A 14,319-nucleotide genomic window follows, 5' to 3' on the forward strand; every position below is an offset into this window, starting at 1 on the left:
TGGGTTTTTTTGTCTCAACCGTATGTGAATTGCACTTGCAAGGCATATGCTACTGGTGACATATGGTTTGAGATAACTTCCTGAGGAACTAGCTGTACTCATCTTGAAGCCATGGAAGATTCTACTGTGCTAGTAAGAGCTAATTTTGAAAGCACAAAATTCAGGCAAAGGAGATAAGAAGGTCTGAAAAACAAAGGAACAATAGGAGCATCTTTTAGATCTTAGGGATGGAAGCCATGGTGGATATTATTTTTTCAAAATCAGGTTGTTTTATTTATTCCCATTTCTGTATGAACCCACACTATCTCTTCGTTCATCTGGAGAGGACCTCCTTGCGCTCCCACCGCCATCGTAGGCGCGACTGGTGGGGACAAGGGAGAGGGTCTTCTCAGTGGTGGCCCCTCAACTCTGGAACTCACTTCCCAAGGACATCAGGCATGCCCCAACCCTGGCAGTCTTTAGGAGGAGCCTGAAAACATGGTTGTTCCAGTGTGCCTTCCCAGAATAATGAATTCTCAGCATTATGCCCTCCAAATGCACTTTACACTGATTTAGGATTGTTGTACGCTCCCACCTTATCCATGCCTAGCATTATTTTTAACTTTAATTACATTATTCCAGCCATAGATTTTAATTGTGCGTTGTATTACTGTCATTGTATATTGCTTTTTTGTTTTGAGTTTTATTTAATTGTTTTACTGTTGTTGTTATTGCTTGTATTGATGTATTGTGGGCTCGGCCTCATGTAAGCCGCACCGAGTCCCTTGGGGAGATGGTAGCAGGGTATAAATAAAGTTTTATTTTTATTATTATTATTATTATTATTATTATCATCATCATCATCATCATCATCATTATTAAACATGTTTGTATTCTTCTTATGCCTTCCGCAACATTAATTCTGATCCATTAGTTCTTTCTCTCTCGTAGACATATGCACGTGCATACACACACTACTATTGGTCTATATTGAAGAGAAATTTTCATTGGTATCCACTGAGCTTTCTTCCCGAGTGGTGGAAGGGGAACCTCAGCCTAAGAGAAAAGACTAAAACACCTTAAACTCTCCAAAACTGTTGTCCTGATTGTCATCATCCCCTATCTGTTTTCAGTTAAGCCAAATTATATTGCAACTACAAATTACTAATTTCACTCAGGTATACTTTGAGTCGCGATGCCTGCATTGGCTTTTCAAACTCTTAATACCTGCTTTGGCCATATTAACCTGGCTGCGTTTTACCATCAGTGTCCAAAAGATGACTGGAGCATAAACTGAAACAGAGGCTTCTCATGGGTGGCGGGACACTGTTATGGAATGGTCTCCTTGGGAACAAAGTCTTTTCTTCTTGCTTTCACAGAGGCTTTAAAGGTTTGATTTGCCTTTTGTTTTCGAAACTGCACCACCTTGCCTGCTCCTATTTTTAAAAATTGTTCTATGACGATTATATAATACTTTGGTAGTTATCTTACATTTTGGTCCAATGCCTTGAATATATACTATACAAGAAAAAATAAATCATTTATGAAATTTTAAACAGTTATGAAATATGCTTTCACAACATTGTAGAAATTATGAATAATTTTGAAACGCTGCAAAAATCAACGCTCGGGAGACATGTTGCCAACATACAGTCTGCGTGCTCATCACCTCTTAAGTTTCTTACGGGTCAATACTGCTCCCTATTCAGACAAGCTACCATATTAGCAAAGTGGTGAACAACAACAACAACAACAACATTATTTGTATTCCACCATATCTTCCTGAGGGGACTCAGGGCAGATTCCAGCATACACAATACAAGGCAAACATTCAATACCTAGAATGCCAACTGAATGCCTGGTGAATGCAGCCTTGGTATTAGATTAACCATTAAAGGAGCTATCCAGGGTACTGAACCCTATCTGAAAAACAGATTCATCACCTTGGTTGGCTCCTTTAAAGTTTGCCCTAAAGGGCAGAATAGATTCTCTGTCCTATAGAATCATAGAATCATAGAGTTGGAAGAGACCTCATGGGCCATCCAGTCCAACCCCCTGACAAGAAGCAGGAAAATCACATTCAAAGCACCCCTGACAGATGGCCATCCAGCCTCTGTTTAAAATCCTCCTAAGAAGGAGCCCTCACCACACTCCAGGGAAGAAAGTTCCACTGCTGTACAGCTCTCACAGTCAGGAAGTTCTTCCTCGTGTCCAGATGGAATCTCCTTTCTTGTAGTTTGAAGCCATTGTTCCGCGTCCTAGTCTCCAGGGCAACAGAAAACAAGCTTGCTCCCTCCTCCCTATGACTCCCTCTCACATATTTATACATGGCTATCATGTCTCCTCTCAGCCTTCTCCTCTTCAGGCTAAACATGCCCAGCTCTTTAAGCCGCTCCTCATAGGGCTTGTTCTCCAGACCCTTGATTAATTTAGTCACCCTCCCCTGGACACATTCCAGCATTTCAAGAAATAGTTTTCTAAGCTCTATAGAGACACTTGCTGGAACCCCTCAGCAAGCAAGAGTCCAAAAGTGGCAGACTCAAACCCAGAACCTCAATCAATGGCTGATACCGAATGAGAGACTGCCCCCTGGGCACACAGAAAACTGGGCGAATTGGAAGGCGCTGAACAGACTGCGCTCTGGCACCACGAGATGCAGAGCCAACCTTAAGAAAAGGGGCTACAAAGTGGAATCCATGACATGCGAGTGTGGAGAAGAACAAACTACAGACCACCTGCTCCAATGCAACCTGAGCCCTGCCACATGCACAATGGAGGACCTTCTTGCAGCAACACCAGAGGCACTCCAAGTGGCCAGATACTGGTCAAAGGACATTTAATCAACTACCAAGCTTGCAAACTTTGTGTTTTGTTTGTTTGTTTGTTTTGTTAAAAATGCAATGCAACAGTATGGTCTGCCCCTGACACGATAAATAAATTATTGTTATTATTATTATTCTGAACATGATCGGGCCCAGGATGGAACCATGCTGATAGCACTCCGCTCGTCACTTCTTTCCAGGATGAAGAGGAAGCATGGTGAGCATCCTCTAGGTTCATCCGCTTAACCAATTACAGATCTACCCAACCGTAGTTTTGCTTAGTCCACAGAAGGGAGGGACCAGCTGCCATTGCCAGCTGTAGAGGCGAAGCGACCGAGCAAACCAATAAGTTGGTAGACCATACAAGATGGAAACTGGTTTCCCGACCCACATCTTCCCTGTTGGGTTTGGCAGAGAGGAAGCACAATGGATGAATATGTATCTGCTAGGGAGGCTGAGAAAGGTAAGAAAGTACAGGAAAGATGCTTTCTTGGGAAACACACAGAGAAACTTCTCAAGCTTTTCCCAACAAAGCAAATGAAAGGGCAGATAAAATGCCATCTGTATGGCCACCCTGGTTAGACATTTTCTCAGAACTCCTATTATTACTACTGCTGCTGCTACTACTACTACTAGATGATTCCACTATCATAACCACCAACACTGATACCTTGGGTAAACATATTGATCTATATTTTCCCTCCAAACACAGCTCCATAATAGTGAAGAACTCAATAAGAGAGAACGAGAGAGCAACGTATGACTCAGAGATACAAACTATTCCACGCTTCCTGTTTGATAATTAATAACAGGTAGTGGGCGTCTCTAATCCCACAGGAGATAAAAAGAGTTCAACACAACATTTTGCGGTCACGGCAGTGGCACAGTGCCATCTGGTGGACTCATCAAATGCAAAGCCAATCTGAATGGAAACCTTATGCATTCGGAAAAAAATAGCCTTAGGAGTGCTTGGCATGTCACCTGTCACAGCTCTTGTGGAAGGCTGAGATGTTCACACTTACATAACCCATGTTCTGTGATAGATACAATTTAGGAAAGGCCACACAAACACACCCAACATTATCCAATGGTAGCAAACACACTCCAAGAGAATGTAGGCTTTTCCAACCCCACACCTGCTATCTCAAAGTGGTTCTTCAGAAATCTCTTGGGAAACTAAGAAGCAAGAGATACATTTGAGAGTCTTTCCAAAAGATATTATGCTTGGCTTCAGGACTAGTAGGCAGCGACAGCTTTATCATCTCTGAATTTTTTCAATAGTCCCTAAAGACATCCAGTCTGATAGCCACCATCATACCTTGTGACAATGAGTTCCCAAAGTGCTGCAATTTCCTAGCACTCAAGACCTTGTTTTGGAGAGAAGCTGCAGTTGAGGCTCTTTCCACACAATGTAAAGATAATAATAATAATAATAATAATAATAATAATAATAATAATAACTTTATTTAAATACTGCTCTATCTCCCCGGGGGGATTCAGGGCAGTTTCCAAGCAACAACATCAAAACATACAGAGTCACAACATGAACAAAATATAACAGTAACAGAAACATAAGCATGGAATTACCCAACAACACATAAATATTAAAAGGAAAATTCCTGCCTGCTCTTCATATCTATTAATATTAATAATAATAATAATAATAATAATAATAATACTTTATTTGTACCCCGCTACCATCTCCCCAAGGGACTCAGTGCGGCTTACATGAGGCCGAGCCCAAACACAACAATACAAGCAATTAAAAAACACAATCTATTTGTTAGGGCATGGAAAAGGAATGGGTCAGGACAATTAAAAAGGCTGGGTCAAGATTGATACAAATTGAAATAAGATAGGACCAGCATTTGGGTACAGTACTGTAATAGGCAAATGACAAAAGTGGGGACGGGCTATTTCCAGGAGCCTGTTAAGAGAATGACCAGAGTAATATATAGGGGCTATGCCGTGTCCGGACAGTGTCTGGACTGAGCTAGTACTGGTCACTCTCGTAGATTCATTAAAACCACAAAGTCTTCAAACTCTTACGAAAAGAGGGGAGGGATGGGGCCTGTCTTATTTCCCTTGGAAGGGCATTCCAGAGGCAGGGGGCCACCACCGAGAAGGCCCCCTCTTCAGCACTATGTCCCAGAAGCACTTTATTAGAGTTTAAGATCCTCTGCACATTGCACATGCCCTAAAATCAAATATGCCGCCTATCACACCCAGTACTTTTTAATCTGTACCCACTATTTGGCCCAGCCTGGTTTTACTGTGTTTATGATGTAATGTTTTGTTGATATTGCTTTATGTTTTTGATTTGCTTTGAGTTGTATTGTTTTATGTTGTTGTTATGTTGAGGCCTCGGCCTTTGTAAGCCGCATCGAGTCCTTCGGGAGATGCTAGCGGGGTACAAATAAAGTTTTATAATAATAATAATAATAATAATAATAATAATAATAATCCCCACCCACCGTGCTTGTGATGGAGGGGGGAGCAAGAGGAGGGCCTCTTACTGTAAATAAATAAATAAATATTAAGAGTCTGAACTGGGGGTGGGTCATCCTATGCAGGTCCCATGCGAACATGTGAAATGTGTCCCTTTTTTTGTATAATCTGCAGAGGACATTTTCATAGGAAACTTGAATTTATTTTCAAGAATATTAGAAGAGTGAGAACCAATGGTACAATTGGACTGGGACCTGGGAGATCTACATTGTCTGGTCTTTTCTAAGACACAAAACATACGAGGTGATCTTGGGCCATGCATTTTCTCTCTCACATACACACTGGCAAACCCTGTAGTATCATTGTTGTGAAGATGCATCACCTTGAATTCTCTGGAGGAAATGCAGGACATGAATGTGATTGCTAAGTAAAATAATGCAGACAGCTGCAAGGGTGGAAAGGTTAACGTCACACTTGGATACTCCTCGCACTTAGTTTTAGAAGACAGCCAGGTTAAATCCAAAATGAAGGTGATTTTTTTCTCCTGAAAAAATGAAGCATAACATCTCGATCTGTGATGCACTGCAACATCTTCACCTTACATTTGTTGTAGCTGAAAATGCAAGCCAACAAGGACATTTCATTTTCACTCCAGTTACAGGTACTGGGTTATTTTCAGCAGCTGGAAAGACAATGGCACGTTTGGGATACCATCACAGAAGTATACAACCTGGTAACGGAAAAGTTATATACCAAGAAAGGAATGAAGTGGAAACTTATTACATTAAGCAAGCTGCTTAAACACAGGGTTTGCGATCGATCTGATCAATAACCGTCTGTAATTAGAGAGTCTGAGGCCATTCCACCGCATCTCTACAAGACAGCGTAAAGAATGAGCTGATTTGTCAACGTCAACTAATGTTTGTTTGGTCACAGACAAGCAGAGCCAATAGCTTGAAAAAACGCATGCTTGAAGAATCCCCACATCCTTTGTCTAGGCCAGAAGCCAAGAAAGAAGCAAGTACAAGCTTGGAAACAGGCAGAAGGGAAGACGAATGAGTAACCTTTCTCAGAGACTGAACCTTCCAAATTGCTTTGGCTAGAAATTATTTTTGAGTCTGTTGAGGCCTAACAACAGATATGCCCCTACAGCCTAAAGAAAACAACAACACTGGTTTATCTTCGGAGAAAAAACGTAGATGGAGCAACTTCAAGTCAAAGTCTTAGTAGGCTCCATTTGCCTTGCATTCTGAAACTTCTAGTCCAAAATATAACCTTCTCCTGCTCTAGAAAAGCTATAAACACTTGCAGGTGAAAAATATTTCAGTTTTGTTATTGATTGAGAAACAACGATATTAGGAACGTGACAAATATCAAAAGCAGAGCTTTCCAAAGATTTCATGGTGATGACACCCTTTTCAGATACGCATCATTTTGCAACACAGTAATTCAGAAAAACAGCTTCTCCATCGCTACTGACTTCTTTCCTCGATGCTGCCCAGGAGATTGGAAAATATATTCTAGATCAATGGTTCTCAACCTGGGTTCCCCAGATGTTTTTGGCTTACAACTCCCAGAAATCCTAGCCAGTTTACCAGCTATTAGAATTTCTGGGAGTTGGAAGCCAAAAACATCTGGGGACCCCAAGTTGAGAACCACTGATCTAGATTAAACTCTCCTCACTTCTCAAAGGGCAACTGTGACAGCCTTGGCTGATTTCAGTGTGAGCTCTAGAACAGTGGTTCTCAACCCTCCTAATGCCGTGACCCCCAACCATAACATTATTTTTGTTGCTACTTCATACCTGTAGTTTTGCTACTGTGATTAATCGTAATGAAAATATCTGATATGCAGGGTGTATTTTCATTCACTGCACCAAATTTGGCACAAATACTCCATACGCCCCAGTCTGAATACTGGTGAGGTTAGGGGGGGGGGGATTTTTGTCATTTGGGAGTTGTAGTTGCTTGGATTTATTGTTAGCCTACAGTCAAAGAGTATTCTAAACTCCACCAATGATGGAATTGAACCAATCTTAGCACACAGAACTCCCATGACCAACAGAAAATACTAGAAGGGCATATGTGGGCACTGACCTTGAGTTTTTAGAGTTGTAGTTCACCTACATCCCGAGAGCACTGTGGACTCAAACAGTGATGGATCTGGACCAAACTCAATATGCCCGAATGTGAACATTGGTGGATTTTGGGGGAAAATAGACTTTGACATTTGGAAGTTGTAGTTACTGGGATTTATAATTCACCTACAATCAAAGAGCATTCCAAACCCACCTAATGATAGAATTGGGCTAAACTTCCCACACAGAACCCCAAGACCAACAGAAAATACTGTGTTTTCTGATGATCTTTGCCGACACCTCTGACGTCCCCTTGCGACCCCTCCAGGGGTCCCAACCCCCAGGTTGAGAAACACTGCTCTAGAATATGTCAAAAAGAGTAGAAAATCACTATACAACTCTCTTTCCTTGGGTTACCGGCTTCTGGATACATCCCTGTGTGCAAGTGAATATATTTCTATTTCTCCCATTGTAAGACAAATTCACTAACAACCACTGCTTCCTGAATAAGTAAATCTGACAAAAGAAAAAGAAGCATTCCTATTAGGACTGACAATGGAAAATGTTTTGCTCTTCAGACTGAGATTTCACCAACTATTCAGATATAGCTGCTTAAATAAATCGAATGAATGCACATACACCGAGCATGCAAGGTGGAAAATGCGTACCGTACAGCATGTCCTGATTTCAAATTATATCTTCCATTCAAATGTAAAAGCCCAAAGACATTTCCATTCTCAAGTTCACCGAAAAACCTTGCACCATAAATAAAACAACTCAACTGCCAGTCTTGAGTAGTGGCAAATTAGTCGAGATAACTTTCTGCCTTCATTGATCACACAATCCAATCCAGACAGTACCATTCTTGAGCAGAAACAGGCTGTGCTTGCCTGCACACAACCTATTTATTTATTATTTATTTATTTCGAACATTTTTTAACCCCCAGAGGGACTCAGGGCAGCTTCCAATTGGCAACAATTCAATGCCGCATCATAAAATACAAAACAGCAATTATAACAGTTAAAAACATAAACATTAAGACATAAAGATTAAAACAGTATACTTACAGTCCATTGAGCTATTACCAGTCTGGTAGCTATTTGTCTAGCCATATACTATTGAGTACTCCATTTAACTTATCCAAATCCACTTCCAAGCCATAGTCAGACATTATCCATTGTCCTTTAACCTAATTGCCCAAAGGCCTGGTCCCACATCCACATTTTTACCTTCTTTCTAAAATTGAGGAGGAATGATGACCTAATTTCCCCAGGAAGCAAATTCCACAGACAGGGGGCCACCATCGAGAAGACCCTGTCCCTCTCAGTGGAGACCTGGGAGCCATTGGCATAGTTCTAAGTTGCATACATGCTCCAGTGCTAAACAACAAAGCATAGATACAACCCTAAACAAAATGGCTGGCACCAAGTTCAAATTTATTTCCTTCAAATTTTCTGATAAACAAGTAGCCACAATAAAGCGTGGCTGCGCGATCTTCGACTGCATGTGCTGTACTCTCCTCTGTGCAACACCACTTGCGAGTTTCTTTGCTGTTACATTTGCAGCTGAATCACAGAGATTTTTAGAGGACTAGATTTCACATCAGTGGTACTGACATGAGGTTGGAGAATATGGGGGATCTGGAAGGGATTCCATGAGAGCCCCCAAACATATTTCCTCTAAAGCCTGCCTAGGATGACACAGCAATTAGGTATTTCATATGTTTGCATTCATTTTCTTATAAACACAATGATATCAAAGTGGATCCACCACCCTCAAAAGACCTGTACAGGGTTAACACAGCACCAGTGTTTGCCAACCTTTGGATTGAGGAATGGTTTCTCTGATTTGAAGCCCACCATCAGTTATGCTTTAGGGGCCCTGGTAGCGCAGTGGGTTAAACCCCTGTGACAGCAGGACTGAAGACCGACAGGTCGCAGGTTCGAATCTGGGGAGAGCATGGATGAGCTCCCTCTATCAGCTCCAGCTCCTCATGCGGGGACATGAGAGAAGCCTCCCACAAGGATGATAAAACATCAAAGCATCCGGGCGTCCCCTGGGCAACGTCCTTGCAGACGGCCAATTCTCGCACACCAGAAGCAACGTGCAGTTTCTCAAGTCTCTCCTGACACAACAAAAAAAGTTATGCTTTTAATAAAAGATGCATGTACGCTGTCTTTAACAGCTCCCAAAAAAATGCTGCTTGCCAGCAGTATCCCATTTCCTTTGCTCAGAGAATCACACCTAAGGACATGATAATATTTTCTGGATAATTTGATGTGCCTTAGAATGCATCTACACTGTAGAATGTATGTTGTTTGACAGCACTTTAACTGCCAAGGCTCAATGGTACGAAATCATGGGAGCTGTAGTTTTACAAGATCTATAGCCTTTTCTGACAGAGTGCTGGTTCCTCACCAAACTACAACTCCCAAGTTTCACAGCACTGAGCCATGTCATTGAAAGTAGTGCCAAACTGCAAGAAATTACAGTGTAGATTCCCCTACCTGTTCAGTATTCCAGCATTAAATGTCAGTCCCAATTCAACACTGCCAGGCATAAATCTGTATTACAGCATTCAATATCAATCCCTGGTAGAAAAGTAAAACAGACTCTCTGTTTGGAAAAGTCCTATTATATTATTGTTTACCATTGAAAAAAACTACTGAAAATTGGAAAAATACTAGCAACATCCTCTTGCCAATCAGTAGAGCTGAAAGTTGCAGTTGTATTCCAGTGATGGAAAATGATTGAGGTGTCTCACCTTCAAGAGTTCCCGTGGGAAATCTTGGCCTTCATTCATTCCCTGAAGATTGGCAATGAATTCTTGACAAGACATCTTCTTGCCAATGTTCTGAAAGAAACATGATAGAGAAATTGTAATGCATTTGAACGGGAAGCAACAGGAAAGAAGTTTTTTTTAAAAAAAAATGTAATATGAAATGCTCTAATGGATCTCCTCCCCTTTAGGATAGAAACCATGTTGTGAGCAGCAGTCCCAGGGACAGTCTTTGTAAGTATATCTGCATGAGTACAGCTTTAAAATACAAATCAGCATAAACAGGCTTCCCTACTGGGAAGGCAAGAATCAGTGAATAAGCAGTCCAGCAAGTATAATGGTGTCAATGAATCTTTGCAATTGCACAGGCTTTTGATCCACAGCTCTCCAAGTGCTTTACACAGAACTAGCTTGCATTCCAACAATATTAAGGTCTTCCCACAAATGAAAGCTGGTATCATTTTGCTAGGATGAAAGCCTCAAATCGACACACTGAAATTGCATATGTAACACACCCCTCGAAAAAAAGCTTTACATATGTTTGCAAGTCACAGAGAGTGTGTGGTGAGAAGGAGAAGATTTCTCATTTACATGTACTGATCTTTTTCTAACTCTTTCTTTCCAATTTACATTTATAGATTTTTCTACTTCTAACTAATTAAAAGTGTGCTTTACTTTCAAGAGATAGGAAGTGAGTAATGGGAACAGGGTCTCTCTTTTTTCCTTGGAGTAACTTTTCAGTTCTCTCTGCTTAAGCCTGTCATTCACAGCAAAATTGCTCTTGTGTGTCTTCAAGTCATTTTCCACTTATGGTGATGTAAGAGTGAACTTATGACGGGGTTTTCAAGGATGGAGGTGTATAACTTCCCTAAATACCTAATGGGTTCCTATGGCCGAACCCTGGTCTCCAGTTTCATAATCCATTCAACTATACCATCCTGCCATGGGGAATAGCAACCTTCTTTAAGCCTCCACTAGGAATTTGTCTTGTATATGAGCCTGTTTGTGTATTGTATTGTAGTTGTGTGTTTTAGTATGCAGCCAGGCATGTAGCCGGGGGGGGGGGGGGGGGCTTGAGGGGCTTCAGCCCCCCCCCCCCCCCGAAATTCTCATGGTGTTTCGCAAAAAGGCCTTACTGGTGCATTATTTAAACTGTTATGTTTATTCATATCACCATACTCAATATATCCCATATGCATGGGGGTATTGGGGTAATGATACAAAAGGTTTGCTAGGGTAGACCCTCTTTCACTCAGACTCAGCCCCCCCCCCGAAACCCCCCCTGAAAAAAACTCAGCCCCCCTCCCCCTGGAAACGAAATCCTGGCTATGGGCCTGTATGCAGCTTTCCCTTTACTCTATGTTTCTTGAGGTTGTAGGAGGGGCTGCAGAGTACATGATGAGATCTGGGACTGCTGAGATCTTGGATTCCCTTTAAGAATGCTGTTAACAATCCATAGTCCAATTGTGACTATGGATTGTTAACAGCAAACTCATGTTAACAACAAACTCATATTGCTGTTGAATATAAGAAAAATGCCCTGTGTTATCTGCACAGAGAAACTGCCGCATATACTTGAGTATAAGCCGACCCAAATATAAGCCTAATTTTACCACAAAAAACTGAGAAAACTTATGGACTCGAGTATAAGCCTAGGGAGAAACATGAATATATAGAAACATATTTATAGATCTATAGGGCTTGCAAAGACAGGTGAACACTTCCACAGAACAAAAATGCACATATAAAGTTAATACACTGAGATACACAGAAATTGGGCTTGCAAACGATTTCAAGAGAAATGCATATATAAGATGAATATGCTTTCCTAATCTCTCCGAGCAATGAGTTCCAGAGTCGGGGGGGCCACAGAGGAGAAGGCTCTCTCCCTTGTACCCACAAGACAGGACTGTGAAACTGGCAGGGGGAGGGCCTCCCCCGAAAAATGAAAAGCTCGGGCTGGTTCGTGGAGAGAGATACGGTCACGAAGGTAGGTGGGTCCCAAACCGTTTAGGGCTTTGTAGGTGATGACCTGCACCTTGATTTGGGGTCGGAAAATAAACGGCAGCCAGTAAAGCTCCTTAAACAGCGGGGTTGACCGCATAAGTAAAATAGTTTTTGGTATAACATCGTGCCACATGCTTACAGGCCGAAGTGCTGAATTATAATTAGGAAACAGACAATGATGATTAAAAATGCATCCCAGACTATGGCTACATTCCAAGCAATAAATCCCCAACTTACCACCTAGATCAACAATGCAATCCAAGCAAAAAACAAAAACAAAACAGGAATTAGAGCAAGCACTCTGAAGGGGAAGGAGAGGCGAAAGAGGCAAGAAATATTGGCTTATTAAATTATACTAGGTGTTGTGTATTTTTCACACTTAACAAAATGCAGAGTCAGAAAAATGTTATTTAAACTTAGGATGCCATCCAAAAATGTTGGAACTTATTTAGCTATCTAAAATATGCAGAGGTATAAATACCATCTATATCTATACAAATCTTTTGTGATTTCAATGAGTTGTGCTTAATGTTATGCAAGTAGAAATCTGCTCCCGCAATAAGAAAGCCCACTAACAGAACTCTCCACAAAAGCATCTCCAGAGAGCCATGGGACTCTCAGAAAATTGCTGGAATTTGGCTGGAAGACACGTAGCAAGAGGACAGAATAGGCCAAAAGTCAGAAGAGGCAGCTCATTCATCACAACCAAATTAAGGGGGGAAATAACCCATCCTAGCAAGTAATTGTGTTTCAGCTCTATCCAGGGCCATTTGGGTCACCTTGCTTTTGTTGATTCTAAACACCATTTGCCTCTTTTTCTTCATTGCCTTCATTCTCCTCAATAACCTTTGACCACCTGGCTATTTAATCCTATTAGCTATGGCCACCCTACATGATTTGTGTATAAGAGACCGTGGTATCACCACATTAGAAAGACCCCACAATGTCAGCAACAAGTCAAACGGGCTTGCAGCAGCTAAAAGAGTTAACTAGGAACATGAGTAAACAAGACAAAGCCAAGCGAGGGAAAAAATGATAGAAGCTGTGATGGGAAGAGCTTCATTTTATTTAAAGGGATGGGTTTGTAACTTTTTCAAAAGTACAGTAAGACCTCTGTACTCACAGGGGAAAAAATCTCTAAATGGAACATGGTTACCCGAAACATGGATATGATCTATACTTTAAAGTTGTGCTGAGGATCTAGATATTCCTTGAGAAGCATCCTCACTAGGAATGTGCTAGGAATTCTAATATGAGCGTATAGTAGCTTCCAAAAGAAGCAAACCTTAAATCAGGGGTCCTCAAACTAAGGCCCAGGGACCGGATACAGCCCTCCAAAGTCATTTACTCAGCCCTCGCTCAGGGTCAACCTAAGTCTGAACTGACTTGAAAGCACACAACAACAATTCTATCTCATCAGCCCACACTTCCCATTGAAATACTAATAAATTTATATTTGTTAAAATTGTTCTTCATTTTAATTATTGTATTGTTTTTAAGTATTTTTTTGCACTACAAATAAAATTTGTGCAGTGTGAATAGGAATTCATTCATGTTTTTTTTTAAATTATAATCTGATCCTCCAACAGTTTGAGGGACTGTGACCTGGCCCTCTTTTTGAAAAGTCTGAGGATTTAAATCATGCTAGAGGACTTAGCAAATTCCACAAGAGACCATTTTCTCTGAGCACGGGGAAGTGAATCTATAGATACAAGTTCTGTGGTTATAGAAGGTACAATTCATTTTTGTCATGAAATAACAGGTCCACCAGAGACTGTCACATTTATTTATTTATTTATTTATTTATTTATTTATTTAGAACAATTATATCCCGTCCTATTCTCGACCTCCGAAGAGGGACTCATGGCGGCTACCAGCAAGCAACAATTCGGTGCCAATACAATATAAAACAGCAATACACCGTTACATGAAATGTTTATAAATATACATTAAAAACAGTTTGCCAGGTTTAAAACATCCTCCAAATCAGTCTAAATTACGGTCCATAAAATCTCAACTTCACCAATAAAATCAGTCTAGCTCCCACAGCTAGGATTTAAGCTTATTGCGAAAAGTTAGGAGGGAGAGAGGAGATCTAACCTCCTCAGAGAGGGAGTTCCACAGCTAGGGGGTCACCACGGAGAAGGCCCTGTCTCTCATCCCCACCAAACGTGAATGCGATGGTAAGCTGTGCCAGAGCTATTTA

At 41.1% G+C, this 14,319-nt stretch overlaps 1 protein-coding gene across 6 annotated transcripts in view; it reads right to left on the bottom strand.

Moving 5' to 3' along the window:
- The window catches only part of PSD3 (pleckstrin and Sec7 domain containing 3), a 249,639-nt gene that overhangs the window by 119,188 nt on the left and 116,132 nt on the right, over positions 1-14,319 (bottom strand). For all 6 annotated transcript variants that reach the window (XM_067463981.1, XM_067463980.1, XM_060763662.2 and 3 more), the window contains one exon: positions 10,092-10,181. In XM_067463981.1, coding sequence (XP_067320082.1) covers positions 10,092-10,181 — 90 coding nt within the window. The remainder of the gene's footprint in view (positions 1-10,091; positions 10,182-14,319) is intronic.

The sequence above is a fragment of the Anolis sagrei genome, chromosome 2, assembly GCF_037176765.1.
Source record: "Anolis sagrei isolate rAnoSag1 chromosome 2, rAnoSag1.mat, whole genome shotgun sequence".
In the NCBI taxonomy this organism is placed as follows: Eukaryota; Metazoa; Chordata; class Lepidosauria; order Squamata; family Dactyloidae; genus Anolis; species Anolis sagrei.